The 18,457-nt window shown below is 42.2% G+C and overlaps 1 protein-coding gene across 5 annotated transcripts in view; it reads right to left on the bottom strand.

The window, feature by feature from the left end:
- The window catches only part of PPP2R2B (protein phosphatase 2 regulatory subunit Bbeta), a 366,511-nt gene that overhangs the window by 37,111 nt on the left and 310,943 nt on the right, over positions 1 to 18,457 (bottom strand). For all 5 annotated transcript variants that reach the window (XM_070414667.1, XM_070414668.1, XM_070414671.1 and 2 more), the window contains one exon: positions 8,500 to 8,677. In XM_070414667.1, coding sequence (XP_070270768.1) covers positions 8,500 to 8,677 — 178 coding nt within the window. The remainder of the gene's footprint in view (positions 1 to 8,499; positions 8,678 to 18,457) is intronic.

The following is an 18,457-nucleotide window of genomic DNA, read 5'->3' as shown; positions in this document are numbered from 1 at the left end:
CTGGGAGGGAGCTGACTTCTGCTCAGGGCCTGTGCTCTCTTAATTCACTGTCCATTTTGGGGGCCACATTTTTCAGAACCACAATTGGGACACAGCATCTGATCTAGGATTTTTGTATCCTATGAAGTGATAATTTTTTTGTTTTGAGCCAGAAGTTGGGACAGGAACACGGTAAGGGATTTCCTGAATTGTTTATGAGGGAGAATTTGCTCAGTTCTAGAGACATTTGGGAGAAGGAGCCCAGTTACCAAAAATTCAATGGCTCATGGGGGTGACGGTAGGGTGTCTTTCACCTCTGTCCGCCTAGAAACCCTTACACTATTGTAAAGGGAGACACACACCTTCGGTCAGTGTGGTTTTGCCCTTCACGTTGGGGAGGGAGGAGAAAGGACATGAGCAATACACAGCTCCCTGTATTATCTTGAACATGGGATGATGCATTTTGACAGTCAATTTTCTCTTCCCCATCGTCTAGAGCTCTCTATCCAAATTATTTCCCTGTTTTCCCAAAGAACTAAACGGCAAAAGCAAAACAGAGCATTGGTTTCACGGATGATACACAAGGCAGACAGCCAACAGATTGCTATTAAATTAACCCTGGGGCTTGACAGATCTGTTCTTCCTGACCCCGACTGCTTATGGCATTCCGTATTAATGCTGAGCCGGGGCAAATTGCGTCTGCTAACAAAAGGGGTTAATCTGCCTCTCCACTAGGACTCTGGAGGCAGCTCCGAGGACAGGAGGGGGCACAGCCAGTTTGGCAGCTGAGCTCCATGCTTGGAAGGCAGAGGGTGGGAAGGTGAGGGCACTGCTGTGCCAGGCAGTAGCCTAAAGCATCATTTAAAATAATAATTGAAGACACCGGGAGGTCACCCCTTAAGAGATCAGGTTAAAACAAATAAGCCAGAGCCATAAATCACCTCAGCAGTGGAGTGAGGGAATGGAGAGGGTTATGGCAAGATGCTAAGGGGTAGCAATGGGGCTATGCAAAAGTCATTTTCTTAAGCCCAAATTTGGAGGAAGCTTTCTGTAAAAAAGTCTGCATTTGCAATGCAACATTAAAAAAGATTGACAACAATATACGCATACATATATATACACACACATATACACAATAGGGAAATAGTACAATTAGGGAATTTTGATTTATCTCACTAAATCATTTATGTAGTGAAATTCCAGGTCAGTTAAAAACATAGTATGAAAAATTCTATCTAAAGTATGATCATAATGTTATTTAAAAATGTATACTCTGAAAATGATGAGTTGAAAGGTATGCTACCAAATGTTAGTGACAGTTCTATCTGAGTGGGTCTATCAATTTTTTCTTTTCAATTTTCAGTGATTACTTTCACATTTTCTTTTAATAATGTTGTAGTGTTTTAGGATGGGAAAATATATTTTCTATGTCTATCTATCTATCTATGTATCTATCTCTCTCTATATAATTTTAGGTGAGAAATGTTAGGTACAAAATATATACAGTCTGTCCATAGCCACATAAAAAAGAGTGTGTGTGTGTGTGTGTGTGTGTGTGTGAGAGAGAGAGAGAGAGAGAGAGAGAGAGAGAGAGAGAGAGAGAGAGAGACAGAGAGAGAGAGAGAACAGACAGGAAGGAAATATAGTTCTTTTTTAAAAAAATATATTTTATTGATTTTTTTTTTTTACAGAGAGGAAGGGAGAGGGATAGAGAGTTAGAAACATTGATGAGAGAGAAACATTGATCAGCTGCCTCCTGCACACTCCCCACTGGGGATGTGCCCGCAACCAAGGTACATGCCCTTGACTGGAATCGAACTTGAGACCCTTGAGTCCTCAGGCGATGCTCTATCCACTGAGCCAAACTGGTTAGGGATATAGTTATTTCTTATAGGGCCGTGGTCAGCAAACTGTGGCTCTTTGGCCCCTTGAGTGTGGCTCTTCCTAAGCCTTAGGAGTACCCTAATTGAGTTAATAACAATGTACCTACCTGTATAGTTTAAGATTAAAAAATTTGGCTCTCAAAAGAAATTTCAATCGTTGTCCTGTTGATATTTGGCTCTGTTGACTAATGAGTTTGCCGATCACTGTTATAGGGGAATTATATTCCAAGGTAAGCATGTAAGTTACCCTTTAGTGACTCTAGCTTGTGTCCATTCATTCATTCATTCATTCACTCATTCCTCCACACATTTCACAAATGTTCACAAAGAATCAGCCTATACTCTTCTGGGTGCAGAGAACATAGCGTAATACATGTAGCCTATATTCTAGTAGGGACATGGTCATTAAACAAGGTAAATAAATACCATATACAGTATATTAGATAGTGATAACAGAAAAAACCACTAAACAGAAAAATAAAGCAAGGAAGAGTGTATGTGTATGTGTGGGGGCAGGGTATGTGTGTGTCCCAGATTAAACAGGAGAAGGCTTTCTGGGTAAATCAAGAGTTAAAGTTTTTCCTTTTATTTTCTTATTTTTCTGAGCTCTTACAGTTGAGTTAGCTAGAATTTAGTTAAAATTGTGATGTAAATTCCCTATATGCATACCAAAACTAGGTGATGAGATTATAGGTCATTTTATAATCCCTACAGTAAATGTATATTATTAAATAAAGACAATAAACATTAAAAAAGTAGTTTCCTTGGCTTAGAACAGTCCATGAGAGAGATGGACACCAGGAGCCTCATTTCTATGGGGGAAAGTTCAAGATAATATTATGATAAGTACCATGATCATAACAAAATGGAGTCAGGAAATTTGGATATAATTTTGATTCCAAATCTATTTTGCTCAGAGAACTTGGGAAATTCATTTTATTTCTCTGGGTTTCTCTCTCTCTCTCTCTCTCTCTCTCTCTCTCTCTCTCTCTCTCTCTCCTGGTGTTGCTTCTCTGGTTGAACCCTGATCATTATACCCACCCTCAAGATGACATGGGATATAATAACAGGGGTAGAGTTTTATATCTTGACATTTCCAGTGCACAGTAAATGCTCAATAAATGTTTATGGATTTTACTTTAATTCCTTGTGACTTAGCAGCCTTCTGTAGGGATATGTAAAAATGCAGAAAACCCACAGTATGTCAATAGGCCGACATGCCAGGCCTGTAGAGTGTGACTCATTTAACCTGTGGTTTTCTTAGAAGATAATGAAATCCGAACAGCAAGGTAAGACCAGGGGCTGGGGAAATGTTCCAGATACTAATTACTGTCAGTACCATGCCTTCCCTCTGTGCCAGGCACTCTGCTAAGCATTTTACATGATCACCTCATTTAATCCTCACAACAACCTTACAAGATAGATGGTGGTATTGTCTCCATGAACTGATGAGGAAATTGAGGTTCAGAGAGATGCTAAACAACTTGCCAATGTCACACAGATCTTAGGAAAAGAAGTCAGATGCAAATCCAAGTGAGTCTGACTCCAGAATCTGCATTCCCAACTACTCAGCTATAACGAGCTCCAAGCTCCGAGGGAGCCCAACAAGCCCAGGAGAAGTCTGCATAGCCACGTTCTTGCCCTTTTTTCTGACTCCCTGAGGCTCAAAGGGCTGGCCCGGTAGGGTTGGGGGTGGGAGAAATCCCCAGCCTCATAAAGCCCTAGGTCTGGCCTCAGAGACAGTGTCTCAGCAGCTACAAAAGCAAGGCACCAGGCCTGGGAAAAGCCACCAAAGCTGCATTGAATACGGGAAGGAGGGGCTGCCCTGGCACACACAGGCCACTGTGCTGGATGTGTCATTGGAAAAAATGCTCTCCTTTTATGCTGAAAGCCAGTCTGAGATTGACATGCACATTTATGGATAAAAGCACAGCAGCCACAAGGGAGAGATTTGTACTAGGCCTACAGCTTCCCTCAAAGCCTGCCTGGCAGGTTCTCACTGGATTAAAAAAGGCTGCTGTCCATGGTACTAAGGAGTGACAGCTGAAAGCCACCAATTGAGGTTACAGGGTCCCTTGATTAGGGAATCAACCCACAAAGGGCTGATTCACAGAGCTGATAACAACGAGGTCAAAGATGAAGTACTCCAGTTGGCTTCTCCCAGAGAAATCCTCTTTCTCATGTCCAGAGGCTGGACTTCTGCAGAACTCTCCAGTCTTGCTTGCACTGTGTTCTACCTCACTCTGTGGCCCCTAGTCACAGTGGCCTTCTTAGAGCTCCTCCAACACACTGTGCTCCCTCCTGCCACAGGACCTTTGTACATGCTGAACTAATCTCTCCACACCTCTTTTCCAGGTTAACTCACTCTTCTTCTGTAAGGTCTCAATTCAGTAATCAGTTCCTCAGCAAAGCCTTCTTTTATTCCCTAGTCTATAGTAGGTTTTTAAAAATGCATTCATGGACTTATTTGTAGTTACAGATTCAATAGTCTGATTATTGGTTGCAAATCATTCTGAAAGCAGACAGTTTGTTTCTTTTCACTTGCATATCCCCATAACTTAGTGCAGTGCCTGACACAAATTAGGTGCGCAGGGTACAGTTGTTGTGGTCAGTCTTTACTTGTACTCAACATGCATATATTTAATAGGTCCCATATTGGACTGAGGAAGAGCCCAGTTCAACTCATGCTTAGTCCTGAGAAGAGAGTTCAAAGGATCCTAGGTATAATGTAGTTTTTGTAAAGAAACAATAGATTTTTATAGCAATTTTTCTGTACTGTCCTAGAAAATCACTTATCTAGAAATGAGTTATTATTGTCCTGATGTAGTTAACCCAGTAAGGCCAACGTTTGACCACTTTAAACCAGAACCTGTCACGCAGGGACAGACTCACTGTGGATGGAAAGGAGAGAATTCAAGACCAGGTGTCAGGAGGCTAAGGATGCCTCACTTTGATATGGTGCTAAACACAGGGCCCTGAACCTCAGAGATCCTGCAAGTACCTGGTAACTAGGGTAGAATGAGCAACACTTTGCAAAGAGCACCCCACTGCAGAACCAGAGGAAAAGTCTAGAACTGAGAACTTGACCCAGGTAATGAATTCAGCAGAATTCACCATTCCAACATTCAACTTTTCTGTTTCTTTGTCCTCTCAATAATAATTATGATTGTGTTGGTCCCTGTTTATGAATCATTTCTGAGCAAGGTACTGCCCTAGGTATATCTGTGTGTGTTCATATACACACAATCAATATTAAAAACACTCACAAATTCTCACAATTCTGTTTGATAGATCTCCTCTCTACACGTCATGAAGTAGAGGGTTGGCTAAGTTAAGACACATGTTAAAGTTTGCACAGCCAGCAAGTAGCTGAGCTGGGTGAGAACTTTAGGCTGGTTGGACTCGAAGCCTGTGTTCTCAACCATAAGTCCAATGTCACACCAAATGCTAGTCACCGGAAGTTAAGACTTACAAAAAACCATATCACAAGATCACTTGTTGTACTTTTCACTTAATGATTTTCTTTACATAAACATACTTTCTAACTTAAAGGAATTTTTCAGTGCCTAGGAAATCAGAGGCTTGACAGTTGTATTTTATACTATTCATTATCATAAATTCGTAATTATGAAAACAAAAATAGTCCACCTAGTGCTTAGACGACTGTGCCTACCACCTCAGTGGTACTCATGCCATGCTGTGGGAACCCCGCACCACTCCATGCTGAACCATCGGGCATTGGAGAAATGGTGCTAAGCGACACAGGATTTAATAAGACCTGCCTGGTGGTTGATGTTTTCCTCAGGCTGCTTTGAAAGGTGGCCACTTCCTCCCCCAGCGGTGGCTGCACTTCAGCGACGATGAGCAAAAGGGCCCTGGTTTGTACATTCTGCTCAGTGCTTAGGGTGGTCTGGTTGAAAACAACTATATAGATATCAGTGATCATCACTCTCATGATGACAATGATTATTTTACATATGGCTGCTTTAAGGGTGAATGACACAGTCTCATTTGTATGCTAGCATCTGGCAGGCTGTCTGACATCTGCAGAATATAACCTAAGTTGTGCTATTAATATTTCCCCTTTGCATTCTCCCCAAGGCGTCTGTCTCCCCAAATGCCTCAAGAAACTTCCTTCCCCTTGAAGGCCTAGAGGCAAACTTCAGAAAACATGTCATCTAGATTGGGGACAGCAGCAGCTCCGAGTGACAGCAGCTGAGCCTGAGCAGATTTCTGGCTCTTGGAATAGACGTAAAGGGAGAAAGGGAACCACCACCCACACTCATTCTATTAGCAGCTGCACTTCCAGGCACAATCTGTAGGCAGGTTCTCACAGGCTCAGACAGTGTGTGGAGGTGGCTCTGTGAGCAGCAAAAGCTGCCAGTCATGGTCCTGACGGCCAGTTCTCAGTGTCTCCAAAATCACCTCTACCTGCTTAAAACGGCCTTCCCTGCAAAGCCTTGTGGAGCTACTGAACACTCTTCTGTGGTGCAGACTAGATAGCTATGCCAAAACCAGGTCTTTTTTTCTTATGCACATGTACCAGTAGCTACACTACATTTCCCAGCCTGCCTTGCAGTTAGAGGTAGCCATATGACTCACTTCTAGCCAATGGAATGCACACTATTTTAGCTTGGCTCATAGGAGCCTCCCTAGTGTGGTCCACCACAATCTTCTCCCTTTGCTGTTCTGATGCAGGTAAACATGATGACAAGATGGAAGAAACCCGAATCTCTGAATTGGAGGAGTCAGTCTGGTGATGGGGATAATCAATATTAGACTTTACAAGAGAAATAATCTTTTATATGCTTGAGCCATTACGAGGGTCTATTTTATATCAGAACATTCAAAGTTTTACTCTAATTATTAGAGTCTAATATCTTCTTAAAATAAAATTTCCAGGTTAGATTTAATAATCAGCTATTTACTAAATATCTCCACTTGGAAGACCTACTAATACTTCAAACTTGACATGTTCAACCCAAATGGGATTTCCAATATGTCAGAATGTTCCAGGTACTGGGATACATAAATGGATCATATAAAGTCCCTTTCCTCATAGAATTTACATTCAAATATGGGGAAATACCAAATATATAAATAAAGAAACAATTTTAAATAGTGATAAGTGCTATTGTGATAACAGGGATAGAGGGTTATTGGGGGTACTTGGGAATTAATGGAAATACCTCTGAGGAGGTGGCATGAGATTGAAGTCTGAATGATGACAGATAGTTAGCCATGTGAACTCTGGGGAAAGAATATTCTAGAAAGAGGGGACAGCAAGTGCAAAGCATGAAAGTACCAACAAGGTGTATCCAGGAACAGAAAAAAAAATTAGTTGGCTGAAGCAGAGTGAATTAGCAAAGAGCGATATAACAGGACACCACAGAGGGGGCAGGGTCCAGATTGTGTGGCATCTTCCCGTCCAAGGTAAAGAACTTGGATATTATTCTATGTCAATGGGAAGCTATTAGAGTGTTTTAAGCAGGGGAGAAATGTTACCCAGATTACATATTGAAAGGTCTCCCCTGGAAGGGAACAAGCATTTGTAAGACAGCAAGAAAGAAGGAGACCATATAGATGAGGGCAGTCACACGGTGAGAAAACAGTGGACTTTGCTAGTGTGGCTGGTAGGAGTGCAGATGGAGAGAAACGAGTTGCTTTGAGATATAATTTAGAGGAAGAAAAGGTAGGGCTCAAGGGTAGATTGGGTTGGAGGTAGGAAGGCTAGTGAGTGAGAAAAAGAATATTGACTCCTACATCAGTTGTTCAGCTGTTTGGGTGGAGAAACCATTAACTGAGATTGAGATTTCCAGGTTTGTGGTGGGATGGCTCACATGACATGTACTGAATAAGTGTCTGACTTGAATTATCAAACAGAGGGTCAGTATAGTGCAGAAAAATACTGGCTCAGACACTCACTCAGCAATTTCCTTTACTGCTCTAAATTTTAACTAAACATGAGCTAGTAATACTGACCTTATGGGGTGGTCATATCAAATATACCCTTGGTGGATAGAGATGGAAAAGAAGAGTGATGGGGACTTGAGGATTGCAAATAAAGTTTGGTTTTTGATCCAGATATTGGTTACACAGGTGTATTCTGTCTATGAAAATCCATCAAGCTCTAATATTATATGTGCACATCTCCAAATGAGATTCTATGCAAAAAGTTCCCAGTGCAGTGCTTAGAACTCAATAAATGGCAGCCATTATTATGATACAATAAAAATCATGATGCATACCTGCGGTCCATGCTGTCCAGACAGGCCATTGAAGAATGCTTCAATAAGAGGAAGAAACCCTTAACTGAAGTCTAGGGTCCTATCTTATAGTTGATAAAGTCACATCTAGTTTTAATTCAAGACACACAAATTCGTCTGTATGAAGGAATTGATTCAGAGTTCCAATGCAGAGCTCGTCCTGGCCCACAACTTGTAACTCAAAGCTTCCCCAATGCTGTTAGGATGAAAGAGCGTCATAGATGCCAATGTAATTTAAAAGACGACAGTTTTCCACAAGTTCTAGGTGTTTAGTTATGACAGCTCCTTTCATTCCACTTTTGCCCAAGCCTGCTCTTACCTGAATACTCCTAATTCAAGCCAATTGGTTATTGGCCCCAAGGAAAGGATACTAAAACTTTGATTGGTTATTTCAAAGTTCCATAGGTTAATCCTCAGGTCATCAGCTGACATGTAGGTTTCATAGTCGCTGTTGACTGATATAGAGTTGATATGATATGTGTGTGCGTTGGCAAATACTCTTCGCGGGGTGGCCTCCACCATCAGGTCCATGGGTCTGAGGACAGGCACCTGGGAAACAAGAGAAATACATCCTTTTAGGACCAACGCTCTGCACTAGGAAAAGAGCAAGCATGTTTATGTCCTTTATGTTCACACATAAAACCATAAGCACATCAGAAAGAGCTCCAAGAGAAGGAGACATAAATCACGCTGTTCCTGTTCCCTTCTGTTCCTTTTAATTTTACTCTTTTCAAAAAAATGTCACCATCACTTAGGCCTGAGAGGTTAAGTAATTTATGTAAAGTTACACAGCTCGAGCTCAGGCCTGGCACTCCTCGTCTCTGGAGTCTGAGACCTTAGTCGCTCCATATTCTAGGCCCTGGAAGAATGCACTTGGGACATGGGAGACTAAATAGACGTGTCATGCCAGTGATTTGTGCTGTGATGGAGGTCAGTAGGCACTGCCCAGGCAGTGTGGATCAGACAGGTCCTGTATCAACCTGGGGAGGTCAAGGGAGCTGTCAAAAAGGTGAGACTACTAAACAAGGCAAGACCTGAAGGTTTGTGGGAATCTACCAGGCAGAAGTGGAAGGTGGGGAGGAGAGAGCTGTGCTCTAGTCAGAGGGTTCAGCTTGTGCAAAATATCTGAGGGGAGAGTGCAAAGTATATATGGGTAAATGTGCGACTCCTGTGTTCTGGGCCTGGGAGTTAGTGATTAATTATTCGCTCAATAAATATTCACTAAATCATTCCTTTGTATCAGACATGATGGAAACCTGAGTTGGGTTAAGAGGGTAGAGAATAGATGGTGTGCTAGTTGAGGTCAGGTGGTCATAGAAGGCCTCTCAGGGGGTGGCATTTGAGTATAGGCCTGAATGCAGTGAGGGAAGGAGCCATGTTGCTCTCTAGGGAAGATCATTCCAGGCAGAGGAAACAGCAAGTGCAAAGGCCCTCGGGTAGGAGCATGCTTAGAGTGTAGGAAAAACAGTGAGAGAAGTGAGGAAGGGAGGATTCTGGTAGGAGAAGATGTGGGCTCACAATCAGGGCTGGATCACAGATGTTACTGGGAATATAAGGAAGGCTCACAGAGTCACTGGTAGCTATCCATTACTGACCCCCCTTCCTGTTAAGGCATTCCCTCCTTCTTGTGTCTCTCCCTTACCTCTCCACCCCTTCTGTCTCTCCCACCCCTTTCATTCTTCCTTCCTCAGCTTCTTTCTCATTATCTTTGCTACCTCCCCTCCTGGGAAATCCAAGATCATCTTTCACTTCCCAGAACCTATTTACTAACAAAATGAATGTTGCTGTCACATGGCTTATTTGGTGACCACGCTGGCGATTCTTCACAATTTTCCACAGCAGCTATACAGATGTTGGCCTTGGGTCAGAGAAACCCCCCTTCAGAGACACAGTGAAAGCTGAAAGCTGAGCTGCATCATGGAGCACCACCCCCCCGCCCCCCCGGCTCCCGGTTTAGACGAAGTCTGTGAAAACGCACAGCAGGGAGAGGCTAGAGGCGAGGACTCAAGCGCCCTCCTGCACTGACTCTTCATAGAGGAAGAACAACAGCTGTGTTTCCCATGGCAACCTCCAGTGCCCCAGTTAAGTCCACAGACTCAAGGCAAGACTCTGAGAGAGGGAAGATGGCCATAAAGGAGTGAAGAACAGAAAGAACATGGAGTCGGAGGAGGAAAAGAGAGAGATGGCCATCTGTGGAAGCACATGATGGATTTGTAGCTGTTCAGTAACCTTGGGCAAACACTTGAAAACCGGGGTTAAGTACAATCAACGTAATCAACATTGTGGGGTCTTTTTAAAAAATGCTCTCAATTTAAATCCATGTTTGCTCCATAGCTCCTTGTCAGAGTTCAACAGCTGTTCCTCACCACCCTCCCTAAATAACTGAGATTGCTTTATATTGAGACAAATAGGATCTGCTAAAGTCATGAGGTTAGGTGGGCTCCATGTCATCAATTAGGAAATACATACAGGAATGTATGACCTCACAGTGACCCCCAGATAAAACCTTCAGTAAACATTTATTGAGCATTTACTACATGCGGGGCAGTCACCATACAGAGTATCCTGAAGAAGCTTAGGAAATACGCAGCCCCACACCTCATGTTCTTGTTCATAACCAGCCCCTTTGGGAAGCTGCAGCGTGGCTGTTTGATGTAGAAAAGCAACAGGAGAGCTGTCCACCTCCTCCTGGGCGCCAGGAAACCCGGCAGCAGTGCTCTGGGTCCACAGGCTTGAGGCCTGGTGGAGAATATGGGCAGCTTATCCCACCCCATCAACGGCCCTAAATGGAGAGTAGGTAGAGAGGCTAGAAAGTTCCAGATTCCAGCCTCACTTCAGGTTTGCCATCTTGCCCTTCCCTGGGCTTCCTTCAACGAACATCCTTCATGACTCTCAATGACAATTACTGTGGTTTGGGATAAAACCAATAACTAAACAGCACCAGACTTCATTGTCAAGGAAGAGGGAATGAGTCACCTTGAAAATGGGGGCAACATCGGGTCCAGCTTGTCAATATCCCTGTCAACATAGCTCAGCGGTATAGAGCAGCCCTTTCAAACAGGCGTCCTAAGGACTATCTGAAACAGTTTTAAAGGAAACTTTCCCCATTTCTAACTTCCGTGCATGTTCCTTCCTAAAATCAAATCATCTTAAGGAGATATCCACAGCCTAGGTTCTCCCCTTTGCAAAAGAAAGACAGAAGACCGACCCTTACCCATCCTGAACCTTACTATGGTGCACTGTCCAAGATATAAATACTTCTGGGAGGGACAATTGGCCGGTACCATCAATCAAGGCCCCACAAATGCCCCTACCCCTACCTCATTATAATATGAAATTCTAATAAAGTTTTACTTTTTATGTTTAATCATTACTTGTCAGAATTATATATCAGTGTTATTTCAGTGAATTGTGCTCTATTAATTTTAAAGAAATTATATACACAAGAAAATTTTAAACTCTTATAGTCATATATACATGGGAAGAAATTCTATTTGTTGTAAAATGATCAAAAAAGATTCTAACATTTCTTTCAGGGGAAGTATGTTTAAATGGAAATGCATGTTTAAAGAAGACAAAGGAGGAATATAAGGTTCTTTAAAATAACTTGTTCACATATTTTTTTATGGATATTGGTGGGTATCTAGTTATGATGGTATTTAAATATCTTTGCATGCAATAAAAGGTGATATAACAGTTTTATTCCTAACTGCCTATGTTCCATGTACTCCCCAAACCACATTCTCTGTAACTACTTTACATCACAACGGAAATGCTTATTTGCCTATATAAAAATGCTCAGGAAAGTACACGGCTTTTCAAACTTCTTCTAGGGGGTACACAGGTACAACATGTGAAACTGTGATGGTGTAAGAGAATTTTTGGAGCCAGCAGAGCTGGGCTTGAATCCTGGTTGGAGCACTTACTGGCCACATGGCTTTGGGGTGTCACTTCCCCTTTCTCCATGTCAGTGTTCCCTTCTGCAATGTTTGAGAGAGCAACTCGCTCAGTAGCTTTGCTGAGAAAACTGAGCACAGGGCCTGATACATACCATCTAACCAAGAAACACTGATGGAGAACTTATTTTGTGCCACAATTATGCTAGCACTTTACCATGTTATTGAATCTCCACAATGACCTTAAGAGGAAGGTACAAATACTGTTCCTACTTTACAGATGTGGATCCTGAAGCAAAGAAGGTCATGAAACTTGCTCAAGGTCATACAGCCCCTAAGCTGGGGAGCTGCCTTTGAACTTGGCAATCTGGCTCCAGCGCCTATGATAACTGTTATTAGAATTTGTACCATTAGCTTCCAATTATGGAGAAATGGTCCCTTTTGAGAGATTGCCTAGGGAAGATTTTTCTGACTTTTTTCTATTGGCTACGGGGTTTAGGCACCCCTTCCATCCAACCAGGGAATTCTGACATGATTACAGAACTTAGCAGTAAGTTCTATAACAGCCTCTCTAACATAGCATCCCAACATTGTATCCCTCAGGAAAAGGGCTGGTAGAATGATTGGTCACTGGGTAGCAATTAGCTACATTGAGAAAAAAACAAAGCAAGCTGCTGGCTTTTCTGGTTAGGAAAATAGCTTCTGTCCACACACTGTCATGAAAACCTTGAACAATATGGTCGTTCATCCAATTATCAAACCAACCTGGGGGGCAGAGTCTGGCGTTGCGTGTACCCATTATTAAAGGGTAATTCAGTGTAACAAACCACATCGAGTATGTACAAAGGCTGTCAAATAAAATAAACCACTAACAAATTCAATTACTTCCCATCTTCAGTGGGAAGAATGCCAGTCATTTTTCATTTTTTAAAATATGCATCTTCATTCCATTTTTTTTAAAAAAAACACACACGAAAAGAAGCATTTCAAGGCCTTGTGCTGTCTGTACTGAGGTTGCGTTTCTAGAGGCACATCCCCCAGGTCCTGGGGTGTTTCCTCTTGGGGAATTAATGAAGCGTCAGGGAATTAACAAGCATCAAAAAACATGTTCCCTCCATGGATCAATGGTGGATGGAGTTCAAAAAGCAGGCGTGATAGGTTGGCTCCGGCTTCCTGCCACACATCCGAGCTGTTGTTTGCAGAATGAAACTGCCACTCGGCAGCACCGCGCCAAAACACCCGGGGAGCCCATCCAAATCATAGACCTTTCAGATTTCCCCGATCACACCCTTCGCCAGCCTCAGGAGGCCCCCGGTTCCTTCTGTTACTGCCTTTGTCACAGAGACGGAAATAAGCCTGAGAGGAAAACCCCCTTCAGACCAAGTGAGGCTTTGTGCTTCAGATTCTTAAATACCTTGCAATGATATTCTTTCACGCGACAAGCATTTATTAAGGGCCAATCACTGCTCTGGATGGCACATGACAGAGTGAGCGGAACAGATGAGGGCTGGCACTTAGAGTCTCATGGGGAGGAAAGGCATTTGTGTCTCAAGGTGGATATATTGTTAGAGACTTTGACTGATGCTATAACGAGAGGTAGGTCCCTTGCTTCAATAGAGGAAAAGATATTGTTTCATTTGAAAAGGTAGGGGCCCTAATTGACATTGGGTACATTGTTTTGGAAGAAGTGACAACTCACCTTGGTAATCCTCTAAATCAGTTGTTTTTAATGGGGGGAGGGGGGAGGAGGGAGTTTTGCCATGTGACAATCTGGAGATATTTTTTTGGTTGTCACAACTGGGGGTATGCAACTGGCATCTAGTGGGTAGAGGTCAAGGATGATGCTAAATGCCCTTTGATGTATAGGACAGCCCTCAGCAACAAAGAAGTATCCAGCCTAAAATGAATGTCGACAGTTCTGAGGTTGAGAAACCCAGCTCGTCTAAATCTAGGGTGGATAAAAGAAACCGAGTATTAACTTCCACAAAAGGTAGCAAAAAGTGCCAATTCTTAATCATAAAGATGTTCTGGATTTAAAAGCATACACACACACACACACACACACACACATACATACGCACACATAGAGAGCGAGAAGTAGGGGGAAGGGAGACAGAGATAGAGTCTTACCCCCTATTTCCAGCTATAAGAACAACACGCTACCCATAAAAACTGCCTGGGGAATTGATATATGTTTTAAAAACCCAGTGCAAGATGGTTTTTACGGCAGACTAACAATTTCATGCTCTGTATCTTTGGCTTCTTTTGGCTTCTCTATGGAAAGGAGAGAAAAAAGGCCTTCTCCTCAGAAGATAAACTTGCCATCTAATTAGCAGCCCACAGCAGCCTGCGATTCTGCCAGCTTTATCTTATTTTTTCTCCCAGACACTTCTATTTTCTGCCAACTTTGTTATTTCTCAAAACGTGTTTCCCTGTCCACTGCCTTTCCTGTTATTTCCCTTGATGTTCCACATTATGTGATGCCACAGGAAAAAAGGATTCATCTTAAAACATACCAGTAGAGGAAAATTTTGAGTAATGCTTATAGGTGGGGAAATGGAGGGGCGGTGAATGGAAAGAGACAGTGGTTTAGTTTTTGGTTAGCTTGGTTAGGATTAATCCCAAAATTGTTTTTGTTTTGTTTTTCAACTGCTATTGATGAAAGCATTTCTAAAATCTGTCTGCATACATTTTCCTGTTAGTGATTAGGATAAATATCACTGAAAATTTGGTGACCAAACATGGACAAGACCTCAGAAATAGCATATGACATTGTGTCATTTTTTTTTTTTACTGTGGAACGTACAGAATCAAGAAGATAAATATAGCCCTAGCTGGTTTGGCTCAGTGGATAGAGCGTCCGCTGGCAGACGGAAGGGTCCTGGGTTCGATTCTGGTCAAGAGCACATGCCTGTGTTGTGGGCTTGATCCCCAGTGGGGGGTGTGCAGGAGGCAGCCAATCAATGACTCCTCATCATTGATGTTTCTATCTCTCCCTCCCTCTCTGAAATCAATAAAAATATATTTAAAAAGAAGATAAATATAAAGTTGCTATCAACTTCAAGAATCTTAGAGATGGAAGTTGTCTAGGAAGTCATTACATGAAAAAGGTGTGGATGCATACAAAGATGCATCTATCTCTAAGAACCTTGAAACACGACCCTTTTTAGATATGAATAAAGCTATATCCATAGCTAAATGGTGTCAGTTCTGCCTTCCACCAACAGAGGGCAGTAGTGATCACTATCATCACTCTGATTTAGGACCAAATTGACATATGAATGACCTTTCAGAATAGCTTGGTCTGGTTCCCATCCCTAGATGCACATTAGAATCAAAATGTGGCCTCTTATTAAAAACTATTGCCTGGGCCCCACCACTGCTCTGTTAAGTCAGAATGCCTGTGAGGTGGTACCCAAGTACTGGTACTATTTTGAAAGCCCCCAGATGACCAAGAGCCAAGGCTGGGAGCCAATGAATCTGCGGGGGCAATGGGAGGGTTTCCATAGAGCTCTTAACAGTGGTTATCCTTTGGAGTATGAGATTATATGAGTTTAAAATTATTTTTATAGTTCTGTACTGACTGAGGTTTTTATGTTACGCCACCCATAAAACTCTATTAAAAATAAACATAAAAAGGAAATCATTTATGGATGATAAAAATGACAGAAAAGGGTTACTATTTATAATATACAAAGAGTTCCTAAAAATTGATAAAAAGACAACTCAATAAAAATATGGGTAAAGGATATAAACAAAAAATGTAAAGAAAGCGAAAAGCAAATGACCAGGAAATATGTAGAAATATGTCCAACCTTATTTGTGGTCAAGGAGATACAAGTTAAGATATTTTTAATCTTAATTTTACAGAAGATTAATTTATTCATCTTTTCATCTTTACTTATTAAAAATGGACTATAAACCAGTCACTGTTCTAAGTCTTTTATAACCATTTATTTTAATACTCACAGGCACTCATATGATACCTCTTTTTACAAATGAGGAGAACTGAGACACAAAGAAGTTATGTGTCTTAGCTGAAAGTCACATAGCAAGTGTTTGCTGGAGCTGAGATGGGTCCTTGTGAATTCTAGACAAGAGTGTCCTTGCCCTTAATCGCTACACTGCTACCTTCTCAGTAGTGTCTCTGTTTGGAATGGGCAAAATTTACAATGATTGGCAACACCCTATCCTGGGACGAGCATGGGCACTTGCTGGTGGGAGTATGAATCACAGCAAGATTTTCAGAAGGTAGTCTGGAAGTAGCGATTAAAACAAGATAACATACACATCTGTTAATTAAGCAAATCCTATGTTAATGGAAACTATCCTACAAAAATAACGCATAAGTTTGCGATAATCCATGTTTGAGAACGTTCACTGCAGCATGGGTAGTCACAATTGAACTGTAGCAAAATCTGGAAACAATCTGGATGTCTCTCAGTAGGGGAATGACTTAGTAAGTGAGAATGTGCCCATACTTGAGAATATCTGCAGCTACTTCAAAGAAGATGAATTGAACTGGAGGGATGTTTATATTAACTGAGCAGATAAATGTGTATAGTATGATCTCAATTTTGTATAAATAAGACAAGTCATATTCATCCGTTAATGATAATATGTCTGGGATCCCTGGCTGATCACTGACTGCCCCTCTCTCTCATGCTTGTGTAGCTGCAGCTTCCAAACCCAGGAAAGTGTGGGATATGTCTTTACCGTTGCTCCCTATAGTCACTATAGCACCTAATGCGTAGGGGGGGCTTGCTACTCAGTCAAGCATAGGACATTATCTATCTCTTTAATCCTCACAACCACCATGAAGCAGGAAGCATCAGTGATGGGGAACTCGTTTATCAGATGAGAACATCAAGGCACAGGTCTGACAGGAGGCCCTATCTACCCCAGAGAGCACAAAACTGAATCCTCAGTTTACCACCCCCCAAGGCTTTTCTTCCATTGTATCACCTGACACTGCTATTTAAAGCCCATTTCCTTATCCTGGTGTGATCAGAAAAGGATCACGTGACTCCCAGAGTAATCTCATTAGCTTCTGGCTATTTAAAGGGGAAATGCAGAAAATGGAGGCAGGTGCAGGTGGGGACTGTAGGACTGAGAATTAAGTGAAATGATAAGCAAAACAAAGGGAGAGAATAAAGAGAAGATTTCACTGGAGGTTAAGAGAAAAACGAGCTCTTTTTTAAACACAGAAGGAGAATGTAAGTGGCGAAGAAGGAAGCCAAGCTGTGGAGCTTGGCAGAGGGTCATTTATTGATCGACAAGTGAGAATGTGCCAAAAAGAAAGACGTAGAGCAGGAAGATAGCTTGCTGCCGTTCTCACAATGGGAGACGTCCAAGGAGGCAAGGGATGTAAATTTCCCAGGGGAAGAAGAGTATGAAGTAAGATTCTTATCTTCAAGTCCTCAAAAGGCAAAGCACTGTGTTTTATTGGGGTTTTTGTTTTTTAAAAAGCTTTGGTTTTGATGTTGAACTCGGATCAAACCACACCGTTGGCCCTCCATACTGTCAGATACCTGAAGCTGTTTGGGGTTTAGGAAACTGGGACTAAATATTCCTAAATCTCATGATAGAGAGGACCCAGATTTCCTCAGGGACTGGGCTCAGTGGGTCTCTGTGGACTCTCCCAGGGAAAGGAGGAGAGTCGAGAATTGGGGGCAAAGGACCAGCTTCCCAGCAAGGATACTGCTGGAGTGTGTGTGGGTCGATGCCTCAAAAGACATAGAAAAGTAAGCAGGGTTGTCCATTACAGGTGAAAGTCACATTATCCATCTTGACAGGGGAAACCACAGGCAGAAACTGAGATAAATCAGGACAGCCAGGGAAAACAGAAACCATATTATGGTTCAGTAGGTAAACAAATAAAGATGGCAGACGAACCTCCCTTCCTGCACAAGCAGAAGCGGTTTGGAGTGTTCCTTCAACACTTTCTTGTTAATTTCCAAGTCTTTGAAGGACTCCGACTCCAGCCTCTTCCCAACTATTTATTTTTCCTTCATGAGCACTCTCTTTTTAAAATGACATTCTGTTCAAGATATATCTATGGGAGTATGCAGATTTATTTGGTTGTGAATTATAGGATATGAGACAAACCCAGCTCTTGAGTTATGGCACCAAATAGAGGGAGTCATTTTTTCCCCTTAATTTTACTGATTTTGATTTTAGAGACAGGGAGAGAGAGAAAGGAGAGAGAGAGAGAGAGAGAGAGAGAGAGAGAGAGAGAGAGAGAGAGAGAGAAGAGAGAGAGAGAGAGAGAAAGAGAGAGAGAGAGAATCATCAGTTTGTTGTTCCACTTAGTTATGCATTCATTGGTTGATTCTCGTATGTGCCCTGACCCGGGATCGCACCCACAACTTGGCGTATTGGGACGATACTTTAACCAGCTGACCTACCCAGCCAAGGTGGCATTTTCATTTTT

This window comes from Myotis yumanensis, unplaced genomic scaffold (assembly GCF_028538775.1).
Source record: "Myotis yumanensis isolate MYYU_CA2020_CCGP unplaced genomic scaffold, mMyoYum1.0.hap1 SCAF_5, whole genome shotgun sequence".
Lineage (NCBI taxonomy): Eukaryota > Metazoa > Chordata > Mammalia > Chiroptera > Vespertilionidae > Myotis > Myotis yumanensis.
Note: the sequence above shows the minus strand (reverse complement) of the source record. Positions and strands in the feature narration are given on the sequence as shown.